At 54.1% G+C, this 15,833-nt stretch overlaps 1 protein-coding gene across 1 annotated transcript in view; it reads left to right on the plus strand.

Annotated features, from left to right (window-relative positions):
• LOC135537416 (tripeptidyl-peptidase 2-like) overlaps positions 1-15,833 on the plus strand; it is a 119,627-nt gene that overhangs the window by 85,393 nt on the left and 18,401 nt on the right. Inside the window, exon 10 of the mRNA XM_064963584.1 lies at positions 9,887-10,043. Coding sequence (XP_064819656.1) covers positions 9,887-10,043 — 157 coding nt within the window. The remainder of the gene's footprint in view (positions 1-9,886; positions 10,044-15,833) is intronic.

Consider the following 15,833-nt stretch of genomic DNA (forward strand, 5'->3'; position numbering starts at 1 on the left):
TCCTCCTCCCCTCCTCTCTCTCTCTCTCCATCCTCCCCTCCTCTCTCTCTCTCCATCCTCCCCTCCTCTCTCTCCATCCTCTCCTCCTCTCTCTCCATCCTGCCCTCCTCTCTCTCTCTCTCTCTCCATCCTCCCCCTCCTCCTCTCTCTCCCTCCCTCTCCATCCTCCCCTCTCCTCTCTCTCTCCTCCTCCCTCTCTCTCCATCCCTCTCTCCATCTCTCCTCTCTCTCCTCATCCTCCTCTCTCTCTCCATCCTCCCCTCCTCCTCTCTCTCTCCATCCTCCCCTCCTCTCTTTCTTCTCTCTCCATCTTCCCCTCCTCTCCTCCTCTCTCTCCATCCTCCCCCCCTCCTCTCTTTCTCTCTCTCCATCCTCCCTCCTCTCCCTCCTCTCTCTCCATCCTCTCCTCCTCTCACTCCTCATCCCTCCTCTCTCTCTCCATCCTCCCCTCCTCTCTCTCTCCATCCTCCCCTCCCTCTTTCTCTCTCTCCATCCTCCCCTCCCCTCCTCCCTCTCTCTCTCCATCCATCCTCCCCTCCCTCTCTTTCTCTCTCTCCATCCTCCCCTCCTCTCCTCCTTTCTCTCTCCATCCTCCCCTCTCTCTCTCTCTCTCTCTCTCTCTCTCTCCATCCTCCCCTCCTCTCCATCCTCCCCTCTCTCTCCATCTCTCTCCCCCTCCTCTCTCTCTCTCTCCATCCTCCCCTCCTCTCTCTCTCTCTCCATCCCTCCTCCTCCTCTCTCTCCATCCTCCCCTCCTCTCTCCTCCATCCTCCTCCTCTCTCTCTCCATCCTCCCCTCCTCTCTCTCTCTCTCCATCCTCCAATCCTCCTCTCTCTCCCCTCCTCTCTCCTCTCTCTCTCTCTCCATCCTCCTCTCTCCCTCCTCCTCCTCCTCCTCTCCCCTCCTCCACTCCTCATCCTCCTCTCTCTCCATCCTCCCCCTCCTCCTCTCTCTCTCTATCCTCCCCTCCCTCTTTCTCTCTCTCCATCCTCCCCTCCTCTCCTCCTTCTCTCTCCATCCTCCCCTCCTCTCTCTCTCTCTCTCTCTCTCTCTCTCTCCATCCTCCCCTCCTCCCTCTCTCTCCATCCCCTCCTCTCTCTCTCTCTCTCTCTCTCCTCCCCTCCCCTCCCTCTCTCTCTCTCCATCCTCCCCCCCTCTCTCTCTCTCCATCCTCCCCTCCTCTCTCTCCATCCTCTCCCTCCCTCTCTCTCTCCATCCTGCCCTCCCTCTCTCTCTCTCCATCCTCCCCCTCCTCCTCTCTCTCCCTCCTCTCCTCTCTCTCTCTCTCTCCATCCTCCCTCTCTCCCTCCTCCTCTCTCTCTCCATCCTCTCCTCCTCTCACTCCTCATCCTCCTCTCTCTCTCCTCCTCCCCCTCCTCCCTCTCTCTCTATCCTCCCCCTCCTCTTTTCTCTCTCTCCATCCTCCCTCCTCTCTCTCCTCTCTCTCCATCCCCCCTCCTCCTCTCTCTCCCTCCTCCTCTCTCTCCATCCTCTCCCTCCTCTCACTCCTCATCCTCCTCTCTCTCTCCATCCATCCCCCTCCTCCTCTCCATCCTCCCCTCCTCTCTCTCTCTCTCCATCCTCCCCTCCTCCTCTCACTCTCCTTCCTCCTCTCTCTCTCCATCCTCCCCCTCCTCTCTCTCCATCCTCTCCTCCTCTCACTCTCCATCCTCCTCTCTCTCCATCCTCCCCTCCTCCTCTCTCTCTCCATCCTCCCCTCCTCTCTCTCTCTCCATCCTCCCCTCCTCCTCTCACTCTCCATCCTCCTCTCTCTCTCCATCCTCCCCTCCTCTCACTCTCCTTCCTCCTCTCTCTCTCCATCCTCCCCTCCTCCTCTCTCTCTCCATCCTCTCCTCCTCTCACTCCTCATCCTCCCCTCTCCCTCCCTCCCTCCTCTCTCTCTCTCCATCCTCCCTCCTCCTCTCTCTCTCCCTCCTCCCCTCTCTCTCCATCCTCTCCCTCCTCTCACTCCTCATCCTCCTCTCTCTCTCCATCCTCCCTCCTCCTCTCTCTCTCCATCCTCCCCTCCTCTTTCTCTCTCTCCATCTTCCTCCTCTCCTCCTCTCTCTCCATCCTCCCCTCCTCTCTTTCTCTCTCTCATCCTCCCCTCCTCCTCCTCTCTCTCTCCATCCTCTCCTCCTCTCACTCCTCATCCTCCTCTCTCTCTCCATCCTCCCTCCTCCTCCTCTCTCTCTCCATCCTCCCCCTCCTCTCTTTCTCTCTCTCCATCCTCCCCTCCCCTCCTCCTCTCTCCTCCTCCCCTCCTCTCTTTCTCTCTCTCCATCCTCCCCTCCTCTCCTCCTTTCTCTCCTCCATCCTCCTCCTCTCTCTCTCTCTCTCTCCATCCTCCCCTCTCTCTCCATCCTCCCCTCCTCTCTCTCTCTCTCTCCATCCTCCCCTCCTCTCTCTCTCTCCATCCATCCTCCCCTCCCCCCTCCTCTCTCTCCATCCTCCCCTCCTCTCTCTCCATCCTCTCCTCCTCTCTCTCTCCATCCTGCCCTCCTCCTCTCTCTCTCCATCCTCCCTCCTCCTCTCTCTCTCCCTCCTCTCCTCTCTCTCTCTCTCTCCATCCTCCTCTCTCTCCCTCCTCCTCTCTCTCTCCATCCTCTCCTCCTCTCACTCCTCATCCTCCTCTCTCTCTCCATCCTCCCCTCCTCCTCTCTCTCTCTATCCTCCCCTCCTCTCTTTCTCTCTCTCCATCCTCCCCTCCTCTCCTCCTTTCTCTCTCCATCCTCCCCTCCTCTCTCTCTCTCTCTCTCTCTCTCTCTCTCTCCATCCTCCCCCTCCTCCCTCTCTCTCCATCCTCCCCTCCTCTCTCTCTCTCTCTCTCTCCATCCTCCCCCCTCCTCTCTCTCTCTCCATCCTCCCTCCTCTCTCTCTCTCCATCCTCCCCTCCTCTCTCTCCATCCTCTCCCCTCCTCTCTCTCTCCATCCTGCCCTCTCTCTCTCTCTCTCCATCCTCCCCTCCTCCTCTCTCTCCCTCCTCTCCCTCCTCTCTCTCTCTCTCCATCCTCCCTCTCTCCCTCCTCCTCCTCTCTCTCCATCCTCTCCTCCTCTCACTCCTCATCCTCCTCTCTCTCTCCATCCTCCCCTCCTCCTCTCTCTCTCTATCCTCCCCTCCTCTCTTTCTCTCTCTCCATCCTCCCCTCCTCTCCTCTCTCTCTCTCTCTCCATCCTCCCCTCCTCCTCTCTCTCCCTCCTCCTCTCTCTCTCCATCCTCTCCTCCTCTCACTCCTCATCCTCCTCTCTCTCTCCATCCTCCATCCTCCTCCTCCTCTCTCTCCATCCTCCCCTCCTCTCTCTCTCTCTCTCCATCCTCCCCTCCTCCTCTCACTCTCCTTCCTCCTCTCTCTCTCCATCCTCCCCTCCTCTCTCTCTCTCCATCCTCTCCTCCTCTCACTCTCCATCCTCCTCTCTCTCTCCATCCTCCCCTCCTCCTCTCTCTCTCCATCCTCCCCTCCTCTCTCTCTCTCCATCCTCCCCTCCTCCTCTCACTCTCCATCCTCCTCTCTCTCTCCATCCTCCCCTCCTCTCACTCTCCTTCCTCCTCTCTCTCTCCATCCTCCCCTCCTCCTCTCTCTCTCTCCATCCTCTCCTCCTCTCCTCCCTCATCCTCCCCTCCTCTCCTCTCCTCTCTCTCTCTCTCTCTCTCCATCCTCCCCTCCTCCTCTCTCTCCCTCCTCCCCTCTCTCTCCATCCTCTCCTCCTCTCACTCCTCATCCTCCCTCTCTCTCCATCCTCCCCTCCTCCTCTCTCTCTCCATCCTCCCCTCCTCTTTCTCTCTCTCCATCTTCCCCTCCTCTCCTCCTCTCTCTCTCCATCCTCCCCTCCTCTCTTTCTCTCTCTCCATCCTCCCCTCCTCTCCTCCTCTCTCTCTCCATCCTCTCCTCCTCTCACTCCTCATCCTCCTCTCTCTCTCCATCCTCCCCTCCTCCCTCTCTCTCTCCATCCTCCCCTCCTCTCTCTCTCTCTCCATCCTCCTCTCTCTCCATCCTCCCCTCCTCTCTTTCTCTCTCTCCATCCTCCCCCTCCTCTCCTCCTTTCTCTCTCCATCCTCCCCTCCTCTCTCTCTCTCTCTCTCTCTCCATCCTCCCCTCCTCCTCTCTCTCTCCATCCTCCCCTCCTCTCTCTCTCTCTCTCCATCCTCCCCTCCTCCTCTCTCTCTCCATCCTCCCCCCTCCCTCCTCTCTCTCCATCCTCCTCCCTCTCTCTCCATCCTCTCCCTCCTCTCTCTCTCCATCCTGCCCCTCCTCTCTCTCTCTCTCTCCATCCTCCCCTCCCTCCTCTCTCTCCCCCCTCTCTCTCTCTCTCCATCCTCTCCTCTCCCTCCCTCCTCCTCTCTCTCCATCCTCTCCTCCTCTCACTCCTCATCCTCCTCTCTCTCTCCATCCTCCCCTCCTCTCTCTCTCTATCCTCCCTCCTCTCTTCTCTCTCTCCATCCCTCCCCTCCTCTCCTCCTTTCTCTCTCCATCCTCCCCTCCTCTCTCTCTCTCTCTCTCTCTCTCTCTCTCTCTCTCTCTCCATCCTCCCCTCCTCCTCTCTCTCTCCATCCTCCCCTCCTCTCTCTCTCTCTCTATCCTCCCCTCCTCTCTTTCTCTCTCTCCATCCTCCCCCTCTCTCTCTCTCTCTCTCCTCTCTCCTCCATCCTCTCCTCCCCTCCTCTCTCTCCCTCTCCCCTCCTCTCTCTCCATCCCTCCCCTCCCTCTCATCCTCCTCCTCTCTCTCTCCATCCTCTCCCCTCCTCTCTCTCTCTCTCCATCCTCCCCCCTCCTCTCTCTCTCTCTCCATCCCTCCCCTCCTCCTCTCACTCTCCTTCCTCCTCTCTCTCTCCATCCTCCCCTCCTCTCTCTCTCTCCATCCTCTCCTCCTCTCACTCTCCATCCTCCTCTCTCTCCATCCTCCCCTCTCCCTCTCTCTCTCCATCCTCCCCTTCTCTCCTCTCCATCCCCCTCCTCCTCTCACTCTCCATCCTCCTCTCTCTCTCCATCCTCCCCTCCTCTCACTCTCCTTCCTCCTCTCTCTCTCCATCCTCCCCCCTCCTCTCTCTCCATCCTCTCCTCCTCTCACTCTCTCCATCTCTCCCTCCTCTCCTCTCTCTCTCTCTCCATCCTCCCTCCTCCTCTCTCTCCCTCCTCCCCCTCTCTCTCCATCCCTCCTCCTCTCACTCCTCATCCTCCTCTCTCTCTCCATCCTCCCCTCCTCCTCTCTCTCCATCCTCCCCTCCTCTCTTTCTCTCTCTCCATCTTCCCCTCCTCTCCTCCTCTCTCTCTCCATCCTCCCCTCCTCTCTTTCTCTCTCTCCATCCTCCCCTCCTCTCCTCCTCTCTCTCTCCATCCTCTCCTCTCACTCCTCATCCTCCTCTCTCTCCATCCTCCCCTCCTCCTCTCTCTCTCCATCCTCCCCTCCTCTCTTTCTCTCTCTCCATCCTCCCCTCCCCTCCTCCTCTCTCTCTCCATCCTCCCCTCCTCTCTTTCTCTCTCTCCATCCTCCCCTCCTCTCCTCCTTTCTCTCTCCATCCTCCCCCCTCCCCTCTCTCTCTCCTCCATCCTCCCCCTCCTCCCTCTCTCTCCATCCTCCCCTCCCCCTCCTCTCTCCATCCTCCCCTCCCCTCTCTCTCCATCCTCCCCTCCCTCCTCTCTCTCCATCCTCCCCTCCTCTCTCTCCATCCTCTCCTCCTCTCTCTCTCCATCCTGCCCTCCTCTCTCTCTCTCTCCATCCTCCCCTCCTCCTCTCTCTCCCTCCTCCTCTCTCTCTCTCTCTCCATCCTCCTCTCTCTCCCTCCTCCTCTCTCTCTCCATCCTCTCCTCCTCTCACTCCTCATCCTCCTCTCTCTCTCCATCCTCCCCTCCTCCTCTCTCTCTCTATCCTCCCCTCCTCTCTTTCTCTCTCTCCATCCTCCCCTCCTCTCCTCCTTTCTCTCTCCATCCTCCCTCCTCTCTCTCTCTCTCTCTCTCTCTCTCTCTCTCCATCCTCCCCTCCTCCTCTCTCTCTCCATCCTCCCCTCCTCTCTCTCTCTCTCTCTCTCTCCATCCTCCCCTCCTCTCTCTCTCTCCATCCTCCCCTCCTCTCTCTCTCTCCATCCTCCCCTCCTCTCTCTCCATCCTCTCCTCCTCTCTCTCTCCATCCTGCCCTCCTCTCTCTCTCTCTCCATCCTCCCCTCCTCCTCTCTCTCCCTCCTCTCCTCTCTCTCTCTCTCTCCATCCTCCTCTCTCTCCCTCCTCCTCTCTCTCTCCATCCTCTCCTCCTCTCACTCCTCATCCTCCTCTCTCTCTCCATCCTCCCCTCCTCCTCTCTCTCTCCTCCTCCTCCTCTCTCTCTCTCTCCTCCATCCTCCCCTCCTCTCCTCTCTCTCTCTCTCCATCCCTCCCCCCTCCTCCTCTCTCCCCTCCTCCTCTCTCTCTCCATCCTCTCCTCCTCTCACCTCCTCATCCTCCTCTCTCTCTCTCCATCCCCCCCTCCTCCTCTCTCTCTCCATCCTCCCCTCCTCTCTCTCTCTCTCTCCATCCTCCCCTCCTCCTCTCACTCTCCTTCCTCCTCTCTCTCTCCATCCTCCCCTCCTCTCTCTCTCTCCATCCTCTCCTCCTCTCACTCTCCATCCTCCTCTCTCTCTCCATCCTCCCCTCCTCCTCTCTCTCTCCATCCTCCCCCCCTCTCTCTCCATCCTCCCTCCTCCTCTCACTCTCCATCCTCCTCTCTCTCTCCATCCTCCCCTCCTCTCACTCTCCTTCCTCCTCTCTCTCTCCATCCTCCCCTCCTCCTCTCTCTCTCCATCCTCTCCTCCTCTCACTCCTCATCCGCCCCTCTCTCTCCCTCCTCTCCTCTCTCTCTCTCTCTCCATCCTCCCCTCCTCCTCTCTCTCCCTCCTCCCCTCTCTCTCCATCCTCTCCTCCTCTCACTCCTCATCCTCCTCTCTCTCTCCATCCTCCCCTCCTCCTCTCTCTCTCCATCCTCCCCTCCTCTCTTTCTCTCTCTCCATCTTCCCTCCCTCCTCCTCTCTCTCCATCCTCCCCTCCTCTCTTTTTCTCTCTCCATCCTCCCCTCCCCTCTCCTCCTCTCTCTCCATCCCTCCTCCTCTCACTCCTCATCCTCCTCCTCTCTCCATCCTCCCCTCCTCTCTCTCTCCATCCTCCCCTCCTCTCTTTCTCTCTCTCCATCCTCCCCTCCCCTCCTCCTCTCTCTCTCCATCCTCCCCTCCTCTCTTTCTCTCTCTCCATCCTCCCCTCCTCTCCTCCTTTCTCTCTCCATCCTCCCCTCCTCTCTCTCTCTCCTCTCTCTCTCCATCCTCCCCCCTCCTCTCTCTCTCCATCCTCCCCTACTCCCTCTCTCTCTCTCCATCCTCCCCTCCTCTCTCTCTCTCCATCCTCCCCTCCCCTCCTCTCTCTCCATCCTCCCCTCCTCTCTCTCCATCCTCTCCTCCTCTCTCTCTCCATCCTGCCCTCCTCTCTCTCTCTCTCCATCCTCCCCTCCTCTCTCTCCCTCCCTCCTCCTCTCTCTCTCCATCCTCCTCTCTCTCCCTCCTCCCTCTCTCTCCATCCTCCCCTCCCTCTCTCTCTCTCTCTCTCCATCCTCCCCCCCTCTCTCTCTCTCCATCCTCCCCTCCTCTCTCTCTCTCCATCCTCCCCTCCTCTCTCCATCCTCTCCTCCTCTCTCTCTCCATCCTCCTCTCTCTCTCTCCATCCTCCCCCCTCCTCCTCTCTCTCCCTCTCCCTCTCTCTCTCTCTCTCCATCCTCCTCTCTCTCTCTCCTCTCTCCATCCTCTCCTCCTCTCACTCCTCATCCTCCTCCTCCTCTCCATCCTCCCCTCCTCTCTCTCTCTATCCTCCCCTCCTCTCTTCTCTCTCCATCCATCCCCTCCTCTCCTCCTCTCTCTCTCTCTCCATCCTCCCCCTCCTCCCTCTCTCCCTCCTCCCTCCTCTCTCCATCCTCTCCTCCTCTCACTCCTCATCCTCCTCCTCTCTCTCCATCCTCCCCTCCTCCTCTCTCTCTCCATCCCTCCCCCCTCCTCTCTCTCTCTCCATCCTCCCCCTCCTCCTCTCACTCTCCTTCCTCCCCTCTCTCTCCATCCCCCCTCCTCTCTCTCTCTCCATCCTCTCCTCCTCTCACTCTCCATCCTCCCTCTCTCCATCCTCCCCTCCTCTCTCTCTCCATCCCTCCCTCCCCTCTCTCTCTCTCCATCCTCCCCTCCCTCCTCTCACTCTCCATCCTCCCTCTCTCTCTCCATCCTCCCCCCTCCTCCTCTCACTCTCCTTCCTCCTCTCTCTCTCCATCCTCCCCCTCCTCCCTCTCTCTCCATCCTCTCCCCTCCCTCACTCCTCATCCTCCTCTCTCCATCCTCCCCTCCTCTCTCTCTCTCTCCATCCTCCCCTCCTCCTCTCACTCTCCATCCTCCTCTCTCTCCATCCTCCCCTCCTCTCTCTCTCTCCATCCTCTCCCCTCCTCCTCTCTCCATCCTCCCCCTCCTCTTTCTCTCTCTCTCCATCCTCCCCTCCTCCTCTCTCTCTCTCCATCCTCCCCCTCCTCTCTCTCTCTCCATCCCTCCTCCTCTCACTCTCCATCCTCCTCTCTCTCTCCATCCCTCCCCTCCCTCTCTCTCTCTCCATCCCTCCTCTCTCTCCATCCTCCCCTCCTCTCTCTATCCTCCTCTCTCTCTCCATCCTCCCCTCCTCCTCTCTCTTTCCATCCTCCCCTCCTCTCTCCATCCTCCTCTCTCTCTCCATCCTCCCCTCTCTCTCTCCATCCTCCCCTCCTCTCTCCATCCTCCTCTCTCTCTCCATCCTCCCCTCCTCCTCTCTCTCCATCCTCCTCTCTCTCCATCCTCCCCTCCTCTCTCTCTCTCTCCATCCTCCCCTCCTCTCTCTCTCTCTCTCTCTCTCTCTCTCTCCATCCTCCTCTCACTCTCCATCCTCCCCTCCTCTCTCTCTCTCCATCCTCCCCTCTCCCTCTCCATCCTCCCCTCCTCTCTCCATCCTCCTCTCTCTCTCCATCCTCCTCTCTCTCTCTCTCTCCATCCTCCACTCCTCTCTCTCTCTCTCTCCATCCTCCACTCCTCTCTCTCTCTCTCTCCATCCTCCCCTCCTCTCTCTCTCTCCATCCTCCTCTCTCTCTCCATCCTCCCCTCCTCTCTCTATCCTCCTCTCTCTCTCCATCCTCCCCTCCTCCTCTCTCTCTCCATCCTCCCCTCCTCTCTCCATCCTCCTCTCTCTCCAGATCCCCCCTCTCTCTCCATCCTCCCTCTCTCTCTCCATCCTCCTCTCTCTCTCCATCCTCCCCTCCCTCCTCTCTCTCCATCCTCCCCTCCTCCTCTCTCTCCATCCTCCTCTCACTCTCCATCCCTCCCTCTCTCCATCCATCCCCCCTCCTCTCTCTCTCTTCTCCATCCTCCCCTCCTCTCTCTCTCTCTCTCTCTCTCTCTCTCTCTCTCTCTCTCCATCCTCCTCTCACTCTCCATCCTCCCCTCCTCTCTCTCTCTCCATCCTCCCTCTCCCTCTTCATCCTCCCCTCCTCTCTCTCCATCCTCCTCTCTCTCCATCCTCCTCTCTCTCTCTCCATCCCTCCACTCTCTCTCTCTCTCTCTCCATCCTCCACTCTCTCTCTCTCTCTCTCCATCCTCCACTCCTCTCTCTCTCTCTCCATCCTCCACTCCTCCTCTCTCTCTCTCTCCATCCTCCACCTCCTCTCTCTCTCTCTCCATCCTCCACTCCTCTCTCTCTCTCTCTCCATCCTCCCCTCCTCTCTCTCTCTCTCTCCATCCTCCACTCTCTCTCTCTCTCTCCATCCTCCCCTCCTCTCTCTCTCTCTCTCCATCCTCCCCTCCCTCTCTCTCTCTCCATCCTCCTCTCTCTCCATCCTCCCCTCCTCTCTCTCTCCATCCTCCCCTCCTCCCTAGGTACTTTCTGCAGCCCAGGGATAATGGAGGGAAGCCGGTGAAGGTGGATGAGTTGGGTTCTCTTCGTTTAAACATTGTTTACACTGAGGACCATGTGTTCCCCTCTGACCACTACGGCCCTCTGAGAGACCTGATGTTGACCTCGGCTAACGTAAAGGTGAGGGGGGGGGGGGTACTGTAGATACCTAATGTAAAGGTGAGGGGGTACTGTAGATACCTAATGTAAAGGGGGGGTACTGTAGATACCTAATGTAAAGGTGAGGGGGGTACTGTAGATACCTAATGTAAAGGGGGGTACTGTAGATACCTAATGTAAAGGTGAGGGGGGTACTGTAGATACCTAATGTAAAGGGGGGTACTGTAGATACCTAATGTAAAGGTGAGGGGAGGGGGGGGGGGTACTGTAGATACCTAATGTAAAGGGGAGGGGGGGTACTGTAGATACCTAATGTAAAGGTGAGGGTGGAACTGTAGATACCTAATGTAAAGGGGGGTACTGTAGATACCTAATGTAAAGGTGAGGGGGGTACTGTAGATACCTAATGTAAAGGTGAGGGAGGGGGTACTGTAGAAACCTAATGTAAAGGGGGGGTACTGTAGATAACTAATGTAAAGGGGGGGGGTACTGTAGATAACTAATGTAAAGGGGAGGGGGTACTGTAGATAACTAATGTAAAGGGGAGGGGGGTACTGTAGATACCTAATGTAAAGGAGGGGGGTACTGTAGATACCTAATGTAAAGGGGGGTACTGTAGATAACTAATGTAAAGGGGAGGGGGTACTGTAGATAACTAATGTAAAGGGGAGGGGGGTACTGTAGATACCTAATGTAAAGGGGGAGGGGGTACTGTAGATACCTAATGTAAAGGGGAGGGGGTACTGTAGATACCTAATGTAAAGGGGAGGGGGGGTACTGTAGATACCTAATGTAAAGGGGAGGGGGTACTGTAGATACCTAATGTAAAGGGGGGTACTGTAGATAACTAATGTAAAGGGGAGGGGGTACTGTAGATAACTAATGTAAAGGGGAGGGGGTACTGTAGATACCTAATGTAAAGGGGGAGGGGGGGTACTGTAGATACCTAATGTAAAGGGGAGGGGGGTACTGTAGATACCTAATGTAAAGGGGAGGGGGGGTACTGTAGATACCTAATGTAAAGGGGGGGGTACTGTAGATACCTAATGTAAAGGGGGAGGGGGGTACTGTAGATACCTAATGTAAAGGGGAGGGGGTACTGTAGATAACTAATGTAAAGGGGAGGGGGTACTGTAGATACCTAATGTAAAGGGGGGGGGTACTGTAGATACCTAATGTAAAGGGGGGTACTGTAGATACCTAATGTAAAGGGGGTACTGTAGATACCTAATGTAAAGGGGGGGGGGGTACTGTAGATACCTAATGTAAAGGGGGGTACTGTAGATACCTAATGTAAAGGTGAGGGGGTACTGTAGATACCTAATGTAAAGGGGGTACTGTAGATACCTAATGTAAAGGTGAGGGGGGGGGTACTGTAGATACCTAATGTAAAGGGGGTACTGTAGATACCTAATGTAAAGGTGAGGGGGTACTGTAGATACCTAATGTAAAGGGGGTACTGTAGATACCTAATGTAAAGGTGAGGGGGAGGGGGGGTACTGTAGATACCTAATGTAAAGGGGGTACTGTAGATACCTAATGTAAAGGTGAGGGGGTACTGTAGATACCTAATGTAAAGGGGGGTACTGTAGATACCTAATGTAAAGGTGAGGGGGTACTGTAGATACCTAATGTAAAGGTGAGGGGGGGGGTACTGTAGAAACCTAATGTAAAGGGGGGTACTGTAGATAACTAATGTAAAGGGGAGGGGGTACTGTAGATAACTAATGTAAAGGGGGGGGGTACTGTAGATAACTAATGTAAAGGGGAGGGGGGGTACTGTAGATACCTAATGTAAAGGGGGAGGGGGTACTGTAGATACCTAATGTAAAGGGGGGTACTGTAGATAACTAATGTAAAAGGGGGGGTAGATAACTAATGTAAAGGGGGGGGGTACTGTAGATACCTAATGTAAAGGGGGAGGGGGGGTACTGTAGATACCTAATGTAAAGGGGAGGGGGGTACTGTAGATACCTAATGTAAAGGGGAGGGGGTACTGTAGATACCTAATGTAAAGGGGAGGGGGGGGTACCTAGATACCTAATGTAAAGGGGGGTACTGTAGATAACTAATGTAAAAGGGGGGTACTGTAGATAACTAATGTAAAGGGGAGGGGGGTACTGTAGATACCTAATGTAAAGGGGGAGGGGGGTACTGTAGATACCTAATGTAAAGGGGAGGGGGGGTACTGTAGATACCTAATGTAAGGGAGGGGGTACTGTAGATACCTAATGTAAAGGGGAGGGGGGTACTGTAGATACCTAATGTAAAGGGGGGGGGTACTGTAGATACCTAATGTAAAGGGGAGGGGGGGTACTGTAGATACCTAATGTAAAGGGGAGGGGGGTACTGTAGATACCTAATGTAAAGGGGGTACTGTAGATACCTAATGTAAAGGGGGTACTGTAGATACCTAATGTAAAGGGGGTACTGTAGGTAAAGGGGGGGGGGTACTGTAGATACCTAATGTAAAGGTGAGGGGGGGTACTGTAGATACCTAATGTAAAGGGGAGGGGGTACTGTAGATACCTAATGTAAAAGGGGGGTACTGTAGATACCTAATGTAAAGGGGGGTACTGTAGATACCTAATGTAAAGGTGAGGGGGGGTACTGTAGATACCTAATGTAAAGGTGAGGGGGGGTACTGTAGATTCCTTAATGTAAAGGTGAGGGCGGGGGTACTGTAGATACCTAATGTAAAAGGGGGGTACTGTAGATACCTAATGTAAAGGGGGAGGGGGGGTACTGTAGATACCTAATGTAAAGGGGGAGGGGGTACTGTAGATACCTAATGTAAAGGTGAGGGGGGTACTGTAGATTCCTTAATGTAAAGGTGAGGGCGGGGGTACTGTAGATACCTAATGTAAAAGGGGGGTACTGTAGATACCTAATGTAAAGGGGGAGGGGGGTACTGTAGATACCTAATGTAAAGGTGAGGGGGGGGTACTGTAGATACCTAATGTAAAGGGGGAGGGGGTACTGTAGATACCTAATGTAAAGGTGAGGGGGGGTACTGTAGATACCTAATGTAAAGGTGAGGGGGGGTACTGTAGATACCTAATGTAAAGGGGGGGGATACTGTAGATACCTAATGTAAAGGGAGGGGGTACTGTAGATACCTAATGTAAAGGGGGGGTACTGTAGATACCTAATGTAAAGGAGGGGGGTACTGTAGATACCTAATGTAAAGGTGAGGGGGGTACTGTAGATACCTAATGTAAAGGGGAGGGGGTACTGTAGATACCTAATGTAAAGGGGGGGGTAGATACCTAATGTAAAGGGGGTACTGTAGATACCTAATGTAAAGGGGGAGGGGGGTACTGTAGATACCTAATGTAAAGGTGAGGGGGGGTACTGTAGATACCTAATGTAAAGGTGAGGGGGTACTGTAGATACCTAATGTAAAGGGGAGGGGGTACTGTAGATACCTAATGTAAAGGTGAGGGGGTACTGTAGATACCTAATGTAAAGGTGAGGGGGGTACTGTAGATACCTAATGTAAAGGTGAGGGGGGTACTGTAGATACCTAATGTAAAGGGGAGGGGGGTACTGTAGATACCTAATGTAAAGGTGAGGGGGGTACTGTAGATACCTAATGTAAAGGTGAGGGGGGGGTACTGTAGATACCTAATGTAAAGGTGAGGGGGGTACTGTAGATACCTAATGTAAAGGTGAGGGGGGTACTGTAGATACCTAATGTAAAGGTGAGGGGGGTACTGTAGATACCTAATGTAAAGGTGGGGGGAACTGTAGATACCTAATGTAAAGGTGAGGGGGTACTGTAGATACCTAATGTAAAGGGGGTACTGTAGATACCTAATGTAAAGGTGAGGGGGGTACTGTAGATACCTAATGTAAAGGTGAGGGGGGTACTGTAGATACCTAATGTAAAGGTGAGGGGGGGTACTGTAGATACCTGTTGTAAAGGTGAGGGGGGTACTGTAGATACCTAATGTAAAGGTGAGGGGGTACTGTAGATACCTAATGTAAAGGTGAGGGGGGGGGTACTGTAGATACCTAATGTAAGGTGAGGGGGGTACTGTAGATACCTAATGTAAAGGGGGGTACTGTAGATACCTAATGTAAAGGGGGTACTGTAGATACCTAATGTAAAGGGGGGTACTGTAGATACCTAATGTAAAAGGGGGGGTACTGTAGATACCTAATGTAAAGGGGGTGTACTGTAGATACCTAATGTAAAGGTGAGGGGGGTACTGTAGATACCTAATGTAAAGGGGGGGTACTGTAGATACCTAATGTAAAGGGGAGGGGGGTACTGTAGATACCTAATGTAAAGGTGAGGGGGGTACTGTAGATACCTAATGTAAAGGTGAGGGGGGTACTGTAGATACCTAATGTAAAGGGGAGGTACTGTAGATACCTAATGTAAAGGGGGTACTGTAGATACCTAATGTAAAGGGGGGTACTGTAGATACCTAATGTAAAGGGGAGGGGGGGTACTGTAGATACCTAATGTAAAGGGAGGGGGGTACTGTAGATACCTAATGTAAAGGGGGGTACTGTAGATACCTAATGTAAAGGGGGTACTGTAGATACCTAATGTAAAGGGGGTACTGTAGATACCTAATGTAAAGGGGAGTACTGTAGATACCTAATGTAAAGGGGGTACTGTAGATACCTAATGTAAAGGGGGTACTGTAGATACCTAATGTAAAGGGGGTACTGTAGATACCTAATGTAAAGGGGGGTACTTTAGATACCTAATGTAAAGGGGGTACTGTAGATACCTAATGTAAAGGGGGGTACTGTAGATACCTAATATAAAGGGGGGTTCTGTAGATACCTAATGTAAAGGGTGGGGTTACTGTAGATACATAATGTAAAGGGGGGTACTGTAGATACCTAATGTAAAGGGGGGTACTGTAGATACCTAATGTAAAGGGGGGTACTGTAGATACCTAATGTAAAGGGGGAGGGGGTACTGTAGATACCTAATGTAAATGGGGGTACTGTAGATACCTAATGTAAAGGGGGTACTGTAGATACCTAATGTAAAGGGGGTACTGTAGATACCTAATGTAAAGGGGGTACTGTAGATACCTAATGTAAAGGGGGTTCTGTAGATACCTAATGTAAAGGGGGTACTGTAGATACCTAATGTAAAGGGGGGTACTGTAGATACCTAATGTAAAGGGGGGTACTGTAGATACCTAATGTAAAGGGGGGTACTGTAGATACCTAATGTAAAGGGGGGTACTGTAGATACCTAATGTAAAGGGGGTACTGTAGATACCTAATGTAAAGGGGAGGTACTGTAGATACCTAATGTAAAGGGGGGTACTGTAGATACCTAATGTAAAAGGGGGGTACTGTAGATACCTAATGTAAAGGGGGGTACTGTAGATACCTAATGTAAAGGGGGGTACTGTAGATACCTAATGTAAAGGGGGGTACTGTAGATACCTAATGTAAAGGGGGGTACTCAGATACCTAATGTAAAGGGGGGTACTGTAGATACCTAATGTAAAGGGGGGGGGTACTGTAGATACCTAATGTAAAGGTGAGGGGGTACTGTAGATACCTAATGTAAAGGTGAGGGGGGTACTGTAGATACCTAATGTAAAGGTGAGGGGGGTACTGTAGATACCTAATGTAAAGGTGGGGGGGTACTGTAGATACCTAATGTAAAGGTGAGGGGGGTACTGTAGATACCTAATGTAAAGGAGAGGGGGTACTGTAGATAACTAATGTAAGGGAGGGGGTACTGTAGATACCTAATGTAAAGGTGGGGGGTACTGTAGATACCTAATGTAAAGGTGAGGGGGTACTGTAGAAACCTAATGTAAAGGG

This window comes from Oncorhynchus masou, unplaced genomic scaffold (genome assembly GCF_036934945.1).
Source record: "Oncorhynchus masou masou isolate Uvic2021 unplaced genomic scaffold, UVic_Omas_1.1 unplaced_scaffold_769, whole genome shotgun sequence".
Classification (NCBI taxonomy): domain Eukaryota; kingdom Metazoa; phylum Chordata; class Actinopteri; order Salmoniformes; family Salmonidae; genus Oncorhynchus; species Oncorhynchus masou.